This window comes from Scyliorhinus canicula, chromosome 14 (assembly GCF_902713615.1).
Source record: "Scyliorhinus canicula chromosome 14, sScyCan1.1, whole genome shotgun sequence".
NCBI classification, from domain to species: domain Eukaryota; kingdom Metazoa; phylum Chordata; class Chondrichthyes; order Carcharhiniformes; family Scyliorhinidae; genus Scyliorhinus; species Scyliorhinus canicula.
Window position 1 is genome coordinate 16,687,360 of NC_052159.1, and position 18,635 is coordinate 16,705,994.

General features: G+C 46.0%; 1 protein-coding gene across 1 annotated transcript in view; it reads left to right on the plus strand.

Moving 5' to 3' along the window:
* The window catches only part of dhrsx (dehydrogenase/reductase (SDR family) X-linked), a 287,258-nt gene that overhangs the window by 87,277 nt on the left and 181,346 nt on the right, over positions 1-18,635 (plus strand). The window contains exon 2 of the mRNA XM_038817868.1: positions 11,124-11,231. Within this exon, the coding sequence (XP_038673796.1) occupies positions 11,124-11,231 (108 nt within the window). The remainder of the gene's footprint in view (positions 1-11,123; positions 11,232-18,635) is intronic.

Sequence of the window (18,635 nt, forward strand, 5' to 3'; positions counted from 1 at the left end):
CCAAAGTTCGCAGTTTTGCCAGTGGGGATAAAGTTTTAGTGTTGTTACCAGTGGTAGGTGAGCCTTTAAAAGTTAGGTTTTGTGGACCGTATCAGATTGAAAGGAAATTAAGTGAGGTGAATTATGTGGTTAAAAACACCAGATAGAAGGAAGACTCACCGAGTATGTCATATGTATATGCCTAAAAGGTACTTTGAAAGGCAAGGAGAGAAAAAGGAGGTTTTAATGATTCTAACTCAAAGTGACAAACAAAATCCAGATGACTGTGAATTTGACATACCTCAAATTAAATTGGAAAATTAGGGTGTTCTTAAAAATTGGGATAAATTGTTGAGTTACCTTCCAGAGGTAAAACGAACTGACCTGAAAGAGTTATTGATATCACATGGGCAAGTTTGTAGCGATAAATTGGGAAGTACTAAAATGGCTATACATGATGCAGATGTGGGAAATGCTGTTCTTATCAAACACATCCGTATAGACTTAACCCTTTAAAATTGGCACAGCTTAACAAAGAGATTGAGAGTATGCTTACAAATGGCATAATTGAAGTGGGTTGCAGCCATTGGAGCTCACCCATCATGATGGTACCTAAACCAGACGGTACCCAACGGTTGTGTGTGGACTGTCGAAAGGTGAATGCAGTTACAAGAATGGACTCTTATCCTGTCCCACGTTTGAAGATTTGCATTGAGAAAGTGGGCCAATCTGCTTTTATTTCCAACTTCCAGACTTGGAAAGAACATTTAAAACATCGTATGGAGTTCTTCGATCGACTCCAGGAGGCGGGTTTGGTGATGAACCTAGCCGAAAGTGAATTTGGAGAAGCCTGAATCACTTTTCTTGCGGAGTTTCCGATACCCTCAAGACGAAGGGACATAATGCGATTTCTTAGCATGAGTGGATTTGATCGAACATTTGTGCAAAGGTTTTGTGGCGTGATTACTCCACTGATGGACTTACTAAAGAAACGTCAAAAATTTCAATGGACAGGGGACTTTCGACAGGCATTTGACTGCCTGAAATCTGTGATCACCAATGCTCCTGTATTGGAGAATTGCAAGGGACTCTGTGGTCAGATTGAACTAAAGTATCTGGTTCTAAAGAGAAAGGCCGAGGAGTACTGCAATGGATGGATCGTGCAGAGACTTTCTTGTTCAAAGAGACTGTCAATCGAGAAGGTTTTCGGTTGGAGGAAGAAGAACAAAGAAAAATGGACTATTATTCTGCCTGCTTGCGTGTGTTATTTTTTTTAAAACAAAAAAGTATTTTTACTGTGTGCATTTCTTAATTGATGGTGCAAGGTTAAAAATGAAACTTGAAGTTGATTGGTTTTTTTTTCTTGTGGGGAGGTGTCATGTGAGAGTGCCTTTAAGAAATGGATGTTTAAGCAATGTACCTTTGAGAAATGCAGTGATGTCAGAGTGTGGGTGGAGCTGGGTTTTAGTTCAGCCATTTTGAAGTTTTTAGTTTCAGTTTTCAGAGAGATGCAGGAAGGAAAAAAGCTGGTCTGGTTATTTCTGCAAATCCAAAGACTATAAATATATTGAATGTAACCTGTTGTGCTCCTGTTTTTGAAGGGTTGAAGTCTTTTGGATGTTTAAAAGAACAGTTTGCAGGATTGGGTAGTGTTGTATTATTTTTGGGGTTATCTTTGAAGTAAGGGGTGTTAAGAGATCCAATATTTATTTTAAAGTTTAAGTTGAGTTCATGGAATAAACATTGTTTTGTTTTAAAAACCACATGTCCATAACTGTAATACCACACCTAGGACACAAGCTGTGTTCTTCAAAAGCAACAATCCATTAAAGGGGGAAGTTGGTTGGACTCCATGATACATTTTGGGGTTCTGAAAATGCCTCACCCATAACAGACCCAAGTTTCTTGTGCATTCCCTGTCCTTTGATCTTTAGCCCCACAACCTGGAATTCCCTTCCGAAATCCCTCTGCATTTCTAAATCTGCCTCCTCTGTCAGAACTTTCCTTCAATTCACCTCTTTGAGCTTTAGGTTACTCTCCTAAAGGTTCTTTCAATATATTCTTGACATTTATTTCTTTATATTTGAAACTTAGTGAAGCTCGGGCTTTTTTTACCCTACTTCTTAAAGGTCCGATACCAATGCAAATGACTTACAAATAACTTACAAATATAACCAACCTTTGCGCCCCTAGGTTGTTCCAGTATAAATAGTGGAGCGGTTTTCTCAGCCCTCAACCTTTGAGTCCAGAGCTTGTGACCCAGATCTCTCGGGAGTCACTTCTGAGAGTTACCCCAGAAGATTCGCTGAGGAACTCGCCGGATTTCCCCACGTAAGAACTGCACGGCAGCTGCCTGAGAAGTTTAAACTTCCGATGGGCAATTCCGTTGCACTGGGAATCATCCGACACTCTGAATTCAATTGGAGGTTTCGACTGGTTCTGACTCCCGTAGCAGAATAGTTACCCAGGGAAAGTTAGAAGAATTAAAAACACTTTTCAAACCTGGTTAACTGTAATACTGACTAACCCCCATTCCGCCTAATATCCCCCTGTATTCTTGACTACATTCTCACCTACATTCTCACCTGCCCCAACTACTTTCCTGACACACCCGACTGTTCCCCATCACACTCCGAATACACATCCGAGCCACTATTACCCTCACAGCACCCCAACTAAGCCTCCACTGCTCCAACATTCCACCACCCCCCAATCACCCTTATGATCCCTCACCTCGCCTGACTACTCTCCTGATTCACTGAGTGCCCACCCATCCCCCTGACTGACCACCCGAGCCACCCACTTACTTTGCACACTTACCTTCTCCGTCGCTTCTCTAAGTGACTAGGACGTGTAGAAGGAGGCCATTCGGCCCATCGAGTCTGTACCGGCTCTTGGAACGAACACCCTACCTGAGTCCAAACCTCCGCCCTATCCCTATCCACCTCCACTCTATCCCCATAACCCAGTAACCTTTTTGTACACTAAGGGCAATTTAGCATGGCCACTCCACCTAACCTGCACATCTTTGGACTGTGGGAGGAAACCGGAGCACCCGGAGGAAACCCACGCAGACACGGGGAGAACGTGCAGACTTCACACAGACAGTGACCCAAGCCGGGAATCGAACCTGGGACCCTGGAGCTGTGACAAAACTGTGCTAACCACTGTACTACCGTGCCACCTGCAGTCAGCTCTCCCTTTCAAAGGGGAAAGCAGCCTATGGAGCTCTGCGACTATGGCAACTTTACTCTTTGGGCAATTTGTTCTGACCACAGCATATGTTATTTGCCGAGTAAGTCAGATCCCAGAGTGAAATCTGTCTTACTGATCATAACCTTTTTTTGTATTCTGAAAACGAGGAAACACCGATTGATTCTAGAAGCATGCCAGTCCATTAACACTGGAAGATATTTAACATTACAGGGCTTATTTATAAGAAGAAAGAAACACAAGATCAAAGTTACATCATTAAAACAGTCTGACAAAACATCCCAAAAACCCAAACCCCACTTGGTCAAAACACACAAGTTGTTACTACCTGGCAACAACTTCCTTCCAGGTTTTAAACAATAGAAATCCAGCATTATTACCCCAAGGCAAAAACCGCTGTCACTTTACTAAAGGTCTACCACACGACCCTCAAACACTCCCACTCTGCTGCAGAAATCAAAAGAAATTCAGGAAACAAACTGCTTTCTGAAGCAAACATTTTTCTGCTCTCATTGGATAGCTATCATCCCTTGTTGACTTATGAAATGTTTTCGTAAAAGTCCCATAAACTCCCCTTTAAAATTTAACAGCTGACAGACCATATGTATCTCCTAATGCAAATTTTTAAAAAAACTCCACCTTTTTGCTTGTAAGTCCGCCTTCACCATAACTTCTCATCACAAATGCAATATGCCTAGCACCTTTCATCTCTCACATACAAGTTGCCCTGATTAAACTCCCGAACTTAATTAAGTCATAAATACAAACGCACTGACACACAGCCTTCTTTACAGAAACCACTATATTCCCAAAATATTTAAAATAACATCACTAAATGTTGAGCTAGGAAGGTGTTGAAGGTGTACGGCTCAGTTTTAAGCTGGGTGAAGATAGGGGAAAGCTTTAGAATGGTGAGGGCAGTGAATCTGATGGGCAATGAGTGTCAACAAATTACTCACCATGGGCACCAATGAGGCCTAGACCAAATCAGTCTTCACCAGGCATCCAATTAGCCCTTTCAATAGAGGTTACTGGAGAACTATCGTGATCTGATTTTCTCTCCTTTTGGGTGCTGAGAACAATGATGGTTCCCCCAGTCAACTTTCTGACTGAGATCAACATACTCCCTTCAGACTGGGATTCAGTGACTTGGGGACCTCCTTCTCTGAATGACCCCACTACAAATCACTTTTCCCAGTGTGATAGATGTAAGTAATGAATGACCTTGAAGATTGAGACTCAGATTCAGTCATAGGTCCGAATGAAAACTTCAGTTACTAAATTTGATATTTGAAGCTTCATTTTTTTCACGTACTTTGGTTGAGTATGTAAAATATTTTAAGAGGATTTCAAGAGTTACTGAACCCAACTGTTTGTAACTGCTTCATTATAAACATTTATTCCCTATCCCTAATTGCCCTTAATAAGGTTGAGATGCCTTCTTTAACTGCTGCAGACATAGTGGCTTTGTGCATCTGAGGGCTTTGCTCGGTAATTTCAGCGGACAGTTAAGAGTAAGCTACATTGCTTAGGTCAAGAGTCATGTATAAGCTAGTCCAGGTAAAGATGACAGATTTCCTTCCCCATGACGACACGGTGGCACAGTGATTAGCACTGCTGCCTCACAGCTCCAGGGTCCTGGGCTCAATTCCGGCCTTGGCTGACTGTGAGGTTTGCATTTTCTCCCCGTGTCTGCATGGGTTTCCTCCGGGTGCTCCGGTTTCCTCCCACAGTCCAAAGATGTGCAGGTTAGGTGGATTGGCCATGATAAATTGCTCCTTAGTGACCACAAGGTTAGGTTGAGTCACTGGGTTACGAAGATAGGGTGAAGGCGTGGGCTTAAGTAGGGTGCTCCTTCCAAGGGCCGGTGCAGACTCGAATGACCTCCTTCTGCACTGTAAATTCTATGATTCTCTGAAAATATATCAGTGGAGTAGATAGGTATTTAACAACAATCAGTAGTTTCATGGCCTGCATAACTTTCACCAGCTTTTTATTCTAGATGTATTTAATTAACTCAATTCAGTAACTCTCTGAATTATTAGTCCAGCAACGTAATCACCAAGCTATCCTATTTGTATTCATTAGCATTTTGCCTATTAATTCAGGAATAGTAACCCTGTAACTTAATTTTCCTGATAACATTGTGAATCTTTATTTAAAGCATTTGCTTTTAATTAACAAATAAAATAGATTTTTCATGGGGGTGTTAACATGGAAACCTGGTCTTTAGTGATTTTCAGATTTCAAAAATAAAAATCAGGAAAATCTTAAATGAAAGTGAAAGACTGCAGATGCTGGAGATACGAATAAAAAGTGCTGAATAAATTCAGCAGATCAGGCAGCGTCTGTGGAGAGAGAAATAGAGTTAAAGTTTCGAGCCCAATTTGACCCTTCTTTAAAACTGAAGAGAGGTCTGATGAATTTTATGCTTATTGAAAAAGGGGAGAGGATCAGGCGGAGCAAAGAGAAGGTTGGGGTAAATTAGAGGGTGGGAGAGATAAAATGACAGAGATATCCTGGAACATGATAAAGAGATTGGTAATATAGGGCAGGATTTAACCAAAAACGTTTGAAGTGTAATTTTGGTCGCGATTGAGAATTAGTGATTTACAACGGCCACATTGGCGACATCGAGCCTCATGTTTAACTGCACTTAGTGCCGTAAATGAGCCCCCACCAGCTTCTCGCCATTATTGGCTGTCTCACCATTTGATTCGTCAGTCTCTCGGTGCTAACAAGGGCGAGCTGCATTTAAACGCTCCCTTAGCACTCACTCCTAGTCAACACACAAGCACAGCAGCGTGCAGACCTGCTCCTCGCTTTGGGAATGCCGACCTGGCCAGGCTTCTTGATGCTGTGGTAGTGAGACGGGCTATCCTGCTCCCCCGAGAGGGGGTCAGAGAACCAGCGGTCAGTGTGAGCAGCATGACATGGAGCACCGCCGTACAATGTCGGAAGAAGAACAATGACCTCCATCGAGCTGCAAGGATAAGCTACCACCTCTCTCCTGGCATCAGTTCTGCCTGCTACCTCTCAAATCACCCATCCCCTAGCTTGCCCAAATCACTGGCTGGCACCTCGCACCCTCCTGATCTTCGTGCTTGCCCCTCAGAATCCACCAGCACAACCCCTTCATGTCCAGGTGCGGTGGCCACGCATGCCATATGCTGGAGACCCCTTTGACCCATCAAGCGTTGCATTCAACTTCCATCTTGCCAATGAGATGGAAATTAATCAGAGGGGCTGTCAACTATGACTCTTTAAAAACCTTGCCCAACTTCATGAAATTGCAAAGGAGTTGGACATGGCTATCTTCACAATGGAGCTGGCCAGGTTGGGAGTGCCAGGTGAGAGATTTTGGCATGGACTGGCTCGTGCACTTTAAAGGCACTCCCGAAAATCCGGCAGTCTAGGAATGGGATCAGGATTCCTGGAATTGGGACCCATCTGCTATTTTTAAAAGGCTGCCAAGCCATCTCGGCTTGGTGAAGATATTTCCCCTTGTCGGAGAATCTAGAGCTAACGGCCAAAGTTTCAGAATAAGAAGTTGCCCATTTCAGATGGAGGTGAGTCGGAATTTCTTCTCAGAATCATTGGAAAGCTCTACTCAAGAAAGCTGTGGCGGCCGAACGAAGGTTGCGATGGACTGAATTGGGGCGACACAGTGGCACAGTGGTCAGCACTGCTACCTCACGGCGCCATAGACCTGGGTTTGATTCCAGCTTTGGATCACTGATTCTGTGCAGTTTCTACCTTCTTCCCGTGTCTGTGTGGGTTTCCTCCGGGTGCTCTGGTTTCCTCCCACATTCTAAAGATGTGCAGGTTAGGTGGATTGGCCATGCTAAATTGCCCTTCAGTGCTAAAGGTTATAATCTTTATTATTATTGTCACGGTAGGCTTACATTAACACTGCAAGGAAGTTACCGTGGAAATCCTCCAGGCGTCACATTCCGGTGCCTGTTCAGGTACACAGAGGGAGAAGTCGGAATGTCCAATTCACCTAATATGCATGTCTTTCGGGACTTGTGGGAGGAAACTGGAGCTCCCGGAGTAAACCCACGCAGACACGGGGAGAACGTGCAGACTCAGCACAGACAGTGACCCAAGCCGGGAATCGAACCCAGGACCCTGGAGCTGTGAAGCAACAGTGCTAACCACTGTGTTAGGTGGGGTTACTTGGATAGGGTGGGAGAGGTAGCCCAGGTGGGGTGCTATTTCAGAGGGTCGGTGCAGACTCGATGGGCTGAGTCGCCTCCACGTGCACTGTAGGGATTCTATGAATTTTGAACTTTAGGGAAATCGAGGGTTATGAGGCAGGAACTTGGAATTGAGGCCTTGATCAGATCATGATATTAATGAGAATCGGAGAAGACTCGGGGTGCCGTACAGCCTGCCCTTACTCCTATTTCTTCTGTCCTTACGTAGGTGTGTCAGTTCTATATTCTTTCTGATCGACATCAGTTTCTGTAAATCTTGAAGATTGTCTCTTTTTGTTAAAATTCTCCACTTTCACTTGTTTCTTTCTGCTGTTGGAAGCTGGCACATTTCATTAACTCACAAGTACCACTTCTATATTGGGAGTCACGCAGTGAAAATTACTAGTCTGGTGATGCCTTGTTCCATCCACAGGGGCCAAGCGCACACCATTATGCTTCACGCACCCTGCAATGTTCCAGCTTTGTAACCAACCACAGCCTGTTATTAGGCTATTGATTGGACACCAGGATATTGTTTAGTCCTATAATAGTACGTGTCTGATGATTTCCTTGTGATTCATGCTTGTGGCTGCAAGTTACCCAAGCTTAAAATGAAAACGGAAAACTTTGTAACCTTGTATCCTCCGAGGAGCTTTCATAGCACAGAAACACAAAGGTTTTCCCAGATTCTCTAATGTTAAAGTTCTATGAAATCTAGACCTTAATAACAAGAAGAGCCATTTTTCAATTTCAGTCAAAAACAAAATATCTGACGGATCGCAATGCTTTCAAAATTTTTTTTTAACAAAAGATGTTGTTAATTGAACTTTCTCAGAACTACAATGTGAATAAACGTTTTTAAAATAGGAAACAAGCCATTTAGTTACCCATTTAGATGGGCGGCATGGTAGCACAGTGGTTAGTCCTGTTGCTTCACAGCGCCAGGGTCCCAGGTTCGATTCCTGGTTGGGTCACTGTGTGTGTGTGGAGTCTGCACGTTCTTCCCGTGTCTGCGTGGGTTTCCTCCGGGTGCTCCAGTTTCCTCCCACATGCCCCGAAAGACGTGAGGTGAATTGGACGTTCTGAATTCTCCCTCAGTGTACCCGAACAGGCGCACTGGGGGATTTGCACAGTAACTTCATTGCAGTGTTAATGTGAGCCTACTTGTGAGAAAAAAGAATATTTAGATTCAAAAAATGAGTTTGGACAATCAACGTCAGGAGCCACACATGAGCCTCTAACGAGCCACACGTGGCTCCGGATCCACAAGTTGCAGAACCTTGATCAGCTGGGGCTTGGTTGTCTCTTACGGCAATGTCTTTTACGGCAGTGCCTCTTAGCTCAGGGTCTGACGGTTGTGGGTCCTGCAGAGGTTTGAGCACAAAGATCTAGGTTGGTACCCCAATGCAGCAGTGTTGGAGATACCACGTTTCGGATGAGGCATTGTACCATGGCCGTGTCCGCTCTCTCGGGTAGATGTAGAAGATCCTACGGCAATGTTTACACGAAGAGCCGGGGAGTTCTGTTCAGTATCCTAACCAATACGTATCTCTCCGTAACCATCCCTTAACAAACGAAAGATATAGGGGCTGGTTTAGCTCACTGGGCTAAATCGCTGGCTTTTAAAGCAGACCAAAGCAGGACAGCAGCACGGTTCGATTCCCGTACCAGCCTCCCCGGACAGGCGCCGGAATGTGGCGACTAGGGGCTTTTCACAGTAACTTCATTGAAGCCTACTCGTGACAATAAGCGATTTTTATTTCATTTTTTTCATTTTCATTTTCATATCTGCTTCCTGGCACATTGCTATTTTGGGTGGCGGGGGGGTAGGGACTGCGTTGTGCACAAATTGGATGCTGTGTATCGCACATTATAACAGTGATTAACTTCAAAATGTCCTGAAAGGCACAATATATAAAGTAAGTCTTTCTTCCTTTTGGACACAAAGGTCTCGAAGGTTTAATCTTCTGTTTTTGAAGCCAATCTCGGTCAGTGCACCCATGGCAAAGCTACAATTAGCCTCAGGATTAATGGGCCAGATGGTGAGGGGGGGGGGGGGGGGGGGGGGGGGGGTAAATCAAAGTTTCCTGTTCCTGAAGGAAAAAGTAATGGAGACTTTTTCTGAAAAGTAGGGGTTTCCGGAGACCAGGTGAGGACAGAATTTAGGCTTAAATGTGCAGTCGCTTCCACAGCTTTCTAAGAGTAGCTCCTTAGTCAAGGCACAAGACAACTGCTGCCGCAGATCGGCCAACTAAAGCCAAGAGAAAGGAGAGAAAGTGAAAGGGGGCGGTATATGGGAGAAAAGGCTTTCCAAAAGGCCCTGGGTACTCTTGGGATTTCGGAAGCTGAGTTTGTGGGATCCATGGGGCTATTGATATGCTAAATGTAGTTTTTGATTGTAGGCTGGACAAATTTGCGCTACCAGACTGTTTGAACTTCACTTGAAACATCCAGCTTTGTTGGTAGCTCTTTGACCATCATACCGAAGGATTTCGTTGACTTCAAATGGTTTTTAGGTGCTTTGATTTTGCTTTGTGAGACGAGAACTTGCCCCATTGCATTCAATTCAAATTCGTTCTGTTCTAACGTGCGTGATGAATTGTACAAATTACAAAAATAGAAGCTGGTTCTAAAGCAATGTTTCATGTGAACTGACAAAGCATAGAGAATGGATTAACCAGAAAAATGAAATCGATTCAAGTTTTCTACAGCCATGATTAGTTTATGGGGACTTTGTGGATCCGTCATCCCTCAGTCCCAGCATTTAAAAATATGAATAAACCATTTGGAAATGTGACATAAGAACTAGGTTGTTGAAGACGTAGCTTTGAATTGTTGATTCCCACCTTCAGCGGAATGCATTGATTCAGCATTGTTAATTGTCGAGAATGTTCCTGTTTTTGTACCGCCGGGAGGAATGGCCGGGGCACCTTTTCATTAGCATTTGGCAGCAACAGAATGTACTTTTGTTGCAATTTTGTACAGTTTTGAGGTGAAAGAGGTCCCATCACCGCGCCTGAACTTTAAGATTTTCCAAAGTGTCATCGAGGGTAATCGAGGTGTCCGCAACATCGTTTGATTTTGTTTATCCCCCAACATTGACCGGAATAAAGATGATTGTTTCTCAAAGGAGTTGGTGTGGGGGTGAAATCCAACGTAGAATGTCCGCTTGACGTGGGCTTTTAAAAAATAAATTAAGGGTATCCAGTTATTTTTTTCTAATTAAGGGGCAATTTAGCATGGCCAGTCCACCTAACCTGTACATCTTTGGGTTGTGGGGGTGAAACCCATGCAGACATGCGGAGAATGTGCAAACTCCACACGGACAGTGACCCAGGGCCGGGATTCGAACCTGGGTCCCCGGCGGCTTCGGCAGCAGTACTAACCACTGTGCCACCGTGCTGCCCCAGCTTGACGTGGGCTTGATGGGTCGAGTGAGCGTCCCTTCCACTGGATTTTCTTCTGTTTTATGATTCCAAGAACTGCTGATTCTGATGAAACCATTTGAATTTCTATGACACTTCAACTGTTCTCACTTTTGTTTACTGTTGATTGCTTTAAAACTGAATTCAACTTCTCAAAATGGCACAATGGATTTTGAACTCTCATTCTCTGCAATACTGGTGCTAGTCCAGTGACATTACCATTGAATGAGCTTCTGCGATTTTTTTTTTTTGCTGTTGATATAAGCAGGGTTAGCTCATCATCAAAATTCTATTTTCTCTCTTGCAGTTTTCCGACCGCAAAATGGAAAGGTTGCCATAGTGACTGGCGGTGCCAAAGGGATCGGGTATGAGACCGCAAAACATCTATCAAGGCTGGGCATGCATGTGATCATAGGTAATTCCCTTATAAGGTAGTATGCAAAACTGGAGCCCAATACTAGAGATTCCTGTGTTACGCTCTCCAGTCTGCTCTTCTATAGTATTCATTTCTGTTTATTTGGTATTGGAATGTGGGCATCGCTATGAGCCGCCATCTTGAACTGCTTATGTCCACATGCTTGTTGGCGCACCAGTCCACCATTTTAACCCAATGACGACGAAAGAACGGCAAATTATTTCCAAGCCAGGAAGCTAATAATAATAATTTTTATTAGAGTCACAAGTAGTCTTACATTATCACTGCAATGAAGTTACCGTGAACATCCTCGAGTTGCCACACTCCGGCGCCTGTTTGGGTATACTGAGGGAGATTTCAGAATGTCCAATTCTCCTAACAAGCACTCTGTCAGGACTTTCGGGAGGAAACCAGAGCACCCGGAGGAAACCCACGCAGGCACGGGGAGAACGTGCAGACCCCACACAGACAGCGCCCCAAACCGGGAATCCAACCTGGGACCCTGTTGCTGTGAAGCAACAGTGCTAAACACTGTGCCACCGTGCCGCCCCATCTGTGTTGATCTGGAGGAGAACTTGTGGTGGTTGTATACCCGTGCACCTGCGGCCCTGCTCTTCTGGGCAGCAGAGTTTGTGGGTTTGGAAGGTGCTGTCGGAGAAGCCTTCGCGCTTTGCTGCAGTGCATCTTGCAGATGATACACACTGTTGTCACTGTGCCCCCATGTTGGAAGGAGTGAATGTTTAAGGTGGTGAGTGGGGTGCTGGTCAAGCGGGCTCCTCAGCGTTGGGCTTCTTCAGCTCCTTGCTGAACTCGGACATTGTCCATTCCTTTTCCTGAATGGTTCAACCAAGCATGCATGAACGGTCAGATTGCTATATTTAAGTTGAGACATTCCTTCCACCATTCAAATCTATAAGAATAGAAATTAAATAAAATTCCAATTTTCAAACTGGTGGGGATTGAACACACATTTCTTTGGACAATTGGGCAGCTCGTCCAATAAGATGACCGTGACGCTGCCAAACCTAATTTTATCAGACTGGAACGCTTTGATCCTGGTTTTGTAGAGCTTCTCGAGTGTTGTTAGAGCTGCACCTTCCCAGAAGAATATTCCATCACACTCTGACTTGTGTCGTCAGTGCTGGGAAGGCTTTTGGGGAGCCAAGAGATTACTTTCTAGCCATGGAATATGCAGCCTCTGATTTGCAATATTTATAATACAATATCTGCAATAGTTATGGAACTGGCCCAGCCAAACTTCTGGTCAGTGGTGAACTCCAGAATGTTTTTTTAAATATAAATTTGGAGAATCCAATTTATTTTTTTCCAATGAAGGGCCAATCCACCTACCATGCACATCTTTTGGATTGTGGGGGCGAAACCCACGCAAACACAGAGAGAATGGGCAAACCCCACACGAGCAATGACCCAGAGCTGGGATCGAACCTGGGACCTCAGCGCCGTGAGGCAACCGTGCTAACAACTCCAGAATTTTGATGGTCAGAGATTCATGTGGATGGAAATGTCTTTGTAAGTTTTATAAACTTAACAGTGGCCACTGCGAAAGAGAACAACCAGAATATGGTCAGCTGGGAAGGTTGCTGGAAGCCCCAGTAATATAAACAATTCTCAAGAAGGGTTTGAAATAATGGTGAGAATTGCATGTTAAGAGTGAGATGAACTACACTTCAAAAGTGCTTTGAAATATTTCAACACGGTGTGATGTTATATGAATGGAAATCTGTCAAAATTAAAAATTCACTTTAATGACATTTAATGCTTTTGCGCTCAGCAAAGAACATTTATTATTTTTGGGGACATATTGTAAAAAACAGTTGCTTTACATGGGATTTATTGTTCTATAATCTATGCTCACTGCAATATTTTATGGATGGTTAGTTGTTCCTAGGAGGTCCAGTGACACCGTGGGTAGCCCCTCTGCCTCTGATCCAGGTGCTCAAGCTTCAAGTCCATTCCAGGACCTGTTGATAATGCAGCCAAATAGGTTGAATATCAATTTGTAAATCCATCAACGTATCCCAATGGCCAGTGGGAGTGATTCCTACTCAGCCATGTGAAGCAAAGAAATTGAAACTTTCTACCATCAGTATCCATAGCTCCAGGCTACATGCATGTGAAAGTGTATGCTTCCATAGGTCATGCCCTTTCGTAGAACATAGAACATACAGTGCAGAAGGAGGCCATTCGGCCCATCGAGTCTGCACCGATCCACTTAAGCCCTCACTTCCACCCTATCCCCATATCCCAATAACACCTCCTAATCTTTTTGGTCACTAAGGGCAATTTATCATGGCCAATCCACCTAACCTGCACGTCTTTGGACTGTGGGAGGAAACCGGAGCACCCGGAGGAAACCCATGCAGACACGGGGAGAACGTGCAGACTCCTCACAGACAGTGACCCAGCGGGGAATCAAACCTGGGACCCTGGTGCTGTGAAGCCACAGTGCTATCCACTTGTGCTACCGTGCTGCCCTTTCACACCTTTTGTTCTCTCTGGGGACTGCTCTTTCCCTTGGCTTCTATGAAAGGCCAAACAGCAGAGAAGCTAACATCAGAGAGTAAACTGTGACAGGTGTAGATGTGGGGGAGGGGAAGGGGAAGCAAAAGGGAGAAACGTTAAGGAGGGGGATAAGATAGGGGGAGGGGTTTATATATATAAAGAAAGACAAGAAAGAAAGAAATGGTAAAAGACAGTTAAAATGAAATGGGATGAAAACAAAGGAGTTGAGGTGTTAGAGCTAATCATCTGAAGTTGTTGAATTCGATGTTGAGACCGGAAGGCTGAGATTTTCCAGCATTTTCTCTTTGGTTTCAGATTCCAGCATCTGCAGTAATTTGCTTTTATTCAGTAGAAACAGTTCCCACTGCTCTACTGAAGCCTCTGACCCTTCTGACAGTCCTCTGGTCTATTCAAAAGTCCTTTGTTCACAAAGTGGCTCTGTACTCAAGTTATCTGTGTCTCTTAATACCGAGAGACTTGAATCATCACGTCTGCTTTTCATCAGTCAAAGCAAGTTTATTATTGCAAGCCCCTCTTTATAACTTGGAGCTTTTAAGTCCCAGAATCGCTGATGTCACTTTCCTCCAAACTGTCCCCGGTACCTGATTATAGAATCATAGAGTTGGACAGCCGGAAATGGCCCTTCGGCCCATCAAACCTGCACCAAAAATACCACCCCTTATGTTTTTATAAACAAAAAGCAACATGCCCAAACAATATTCCAATGGACAATTGTCAATGCATGTGGATCTGAAGAAATTCCTGAACTGAACTCCTCCAGTGAGGAGAGAGTTAAATAAATAAAGAGTAGTTATAAATAAATTAAGCTGTAAGTCAAACAAACTAAGACAAGGTACTTGGAACAGAATGACATCCTGCAATAAATTGCTCGCAGGTCTACACATATTCTGTATAATAGGGTGTGCGGCTGGAATAATGTAACATTGTATAAAACTGTAGTGGAAGCAGCGAAGGTTTCTGAACATATTTGAATGGCGGACAGAATCACACACCTTGATTATTTATTTTTTTTACAAACTTTTTATTGAGGTATTTATGGTTTTACAACAACAACAAAATAAACAATGTAAATGAAAATATAAACATAGTGCAAAAGTCATCTTCCTCCCTTACAGGTTCCACCTTTACTAACCCCCTACTCTAAACTAAGCTAACCCCCCCCCATGCTGCTGACGGTTAATTTTCCCCAAAGAAGTCGACGAACGGCTGCCACCTCCGGGCGAACCCTAACGTTGACCTTCTCGGGGCGAACTTGATTTTCTCCAAACAGAGAAAGCTAGCCATGTCAGTCAGCCAGGTCTCTGTCTTCGGGGGCTTTGGGTCCCTCCAAGCTAATAGAATCGTCTCCGGGCTACCAGGGAGGCAAAGGCCAGAATGTCTCCTCCTGGATTCCCGGGTCTTCCGACACTCCGAAAATCGGCACCTCTGGACTCAGTGCCACCCTTGTTTTCAACACTTTGGACATGACATCCGCATACCCCTGTCAGAATCCTCTAAGCTTCGGGCATGCCCAGAACAAGTGGACATGGTTCGCTGACCCTCCCGCACACACCGTGCGCACCTATCTTCTCCCCCAAAGAACCTACTCATCCGGGCCACTGTCATGTGGGCCCGGTGAACGACCTTAAATTGTATCATGCTGAGCCTGGCACATGTTGTGGACACGTTGACTCTACGCAACGCGTCCGCCCAGAGCCCATCCTCTATCTCTCCTCCTGTCTCCTCTTCCCACTTGCGTTTCAGCTCCTCAGTCTGCGTCTCCCCTGACCCCATGAGTTCCTTGTAAATGTCAGAAACCCTCCCTTCTCCCACCTACACTCTGGAAACTACCCTGTCCTGTATCCCCCTTGGTGGTAGGAGCGGGAAGGTTGAAACCTGCCTGCGTAGGAAGTCCAGCACCTGCAGGTACCTAAGCTCATTTCCCCTCACAAATCCAAATTTCTCCTCCAGCTCCCTCAGGCTAGAAAAGCTCCCCTCCATAAACATATCTCCCATCCTCTCAATCCCTGCTCTCCGGAACCCTCCATCCAGCCTTCCCGGGGCAAACTGGTGATTATTACAGATTGGAGACCCCACCGATGCTCTCTCCGCTCCCACATGCCTCCTCCATTGCCCCCAGACCTTCAGGGCCGCCACCACCACGGGGCTGGTGGAGTACCATGTCGGCGGGAACAGCAGAGGCGCCGTTACCAGCGCTCCCAAACTGGTGCCCTTGCATGATGCCGCTTCCACATACTTCCATACCAACCCCCCCCCCCCCCCCCCCCCCCCCCCAGCCACCCACTTCCTGATCATGGATATATTCGCCGCCCAATAATGATTACTAAAGTTCGACAGCGCCAGTCTCCATTCCAGCACACCCTTTTTTACTCGCGGGGTCTTACCCGCCCATACAAAGGCAGAGATCTCCTTATTGACCCGTTTAAAGAAGGACCGTGGAATAAAGATGGGGAGACGCTGAAACACAAACAGGAATCTCGGTAGGACCATCATTTTCACTGTCTGCACCCTCCCAGCTGGTGACAACGGAAGCGCGTCCCACCTTCAGAAATTGTCCTTCATTTGGTCTACTAAACTAATCGGGCCAAATTTAACTTGTGTAGCTGTTCCCATTCCTGCGCCACCTGAATACTTAGGTATCGAAAGTTTTCACCTACCACCCTAAACGGCAGCTCCCCCAGTCTCCTGCTCCCTTGCCTGGATCGCAAACATCTCACTTTTCCCCATATTTAGTTTATAACCCGAAAACCGGCCAAATTCCCCCAGAATTCTCATAATCTCTTCCATCCCCTCTAATGGGTCTGAAACATATAGGAGCAGGTCGTCTGCAGGTCGTCTGCGTTTTGCTAGACTCTGTGTTCCACTCCCCACCCCACCTCGGACCAGCCCCTACCAGCCCCTTGAGGCTCTCAGCGCAATTGCCAGCCGTTCTATGGCCAACGCAAACAGCAGTAGGGAGAGGGAGCATCCCCGTCTCGTCCCCCGATGCAGCCTGAAATAGTCCGATGTTGACCTGTTTGTCCGTACGCTCGCAACAGGAGCCTGACACAGTCAATGAAGCCCCGCCCAAATCCAAACCGCCCCAGTACCTCCCACAGATATTCCCATTTCACACGATCAAATGCCTTCTCTGCATCCATTTTGACCATTACCTCCACGTCCCTAACTTCTGGGGCCATCATAATCACATTTAACAACCTTCTTACGTTGGCTGCCAACTGCCTACCCTTAACAAATCCTGTCTGGTCCTCCCCAATCACTTCCGGAACACTGTCTTCGATCCTAGAGGACAGGATTTTGCCCAGCAGTTTGGCGTCCACATTTAGTAGGGATATCGACCTATAGGACCCGCATAGCTCCGGGTCTTGTCCTGCTTCAGGATCAATGAGATAGTGGCCTGTGACATTGTCGGGGGAAGCACCCCAAGTTCCCTTGCCTCATTGAATGTCCTCATCATCAGCGACCCCAATATCCCAGAGAACGTTTTATAGAACTCCACTGGGTACCCATCCGGCCCCGGGGTTTTACCCGACTGCATGGCCTTCAGTCCTCAGCTGCTCCACCACCTTCCCTATAGTTAACAAGCCGAACTCCGCCTGTAGCCTCCGTCGCTCCCTGAGAAGTCCTGCCTCTGGGGTCTCCGCATACCTCCTGTCGACCTGCAATATGTCCTTTATCAGTCGGTCCATCTCTGCTCAGTCTGCCTTCTTCCTGTGGACCCGTACTCGAGATCAGCTCCTCTCCAACAATGCCTCTAAATGCCTTCAATGCCGCCCAGACCACCACCGCCGAAACTTCACCCGTGTCATTGACTTCCAGGTAATTGTGAATACATTTCCTCAGCCGCCCGCACACCTCTTCGTCATCTAAAAGTCCCACGTCCAGCCTCCAGTGCGGGGGCTGACTACTCTCCTTGCAAACCTGTAGGTCAACCCAGTGCGGGGCATGATCTGAGATTGTGATCGCCGAATACCTGTGTCCACTACCCCCCGTCAGTAGAGCCCTGTTCAAAATAAAAAAAGTCAATCCGGGAGTACACTTTATGCACATGTGAGTAGAAGAAGAATCCCTTCACTCTCGGCTGCCTAAATCTTCATGGGTCCCCCCCCCATTTGCTTCATGAAGCCCTTTAGCTCCTTCGCTATTGCTGGCACCCTGCCCGTCCTTGAGCTCGACCGGTCTAACCCAGGGTTGATAACTGTGTTAAAGTCACCTCCCATGACCAACTTATGCGAATCCAGGTCCGGGATCTTCCCCAACATCCTCTTTATGAACTCCACATCATCCCAATTGGGCACGTACACGTTCACTAGTACCACCGGCAACCCCTCCAGCTTCCCACTGGCCATAATGTACCGGCCTCCCCTTCCCGCCTCAAATAACACTCGCTTGTTAATCAAGATCGCGACCCCTCTAGTCTTCGAGTCCAGCTTCGAGTGAAAAACCTGTCTGACTCATCCCTTCCTTAATCTAATCTGATCAGTTACTCTCAGGTGCGTCTCCTGTAACATTACCATGTCCGCCTTCATTCCTCTCAGATGCGCGAACACGCGTGCCCCTTTAACTGGCCCATTTAGCCCTCTCACATTCCATGTGATCAGCCTGGTTGGGGGGCTCATCACTCCGCCCTCCCTTCGCCGATCAGCCATCACCTTTCTTGGGCCAGTCTCCAGCCCACGCGCCACGTATCTGCCGGCCCGCCCCCAGGCAGCCTCCGCCCCCGACCTCCTTTCTGTCCCACAGCAAACGTCCCTCCCCCGTCAGCAGAACATCCCCCCCCCCCAGTAACCCCACTGAGCTTTTGTGAGCTAGCCCGCCCAGCTAGCTTAGTGGCCCCCGCCCATGGCGCCAGACATTCTC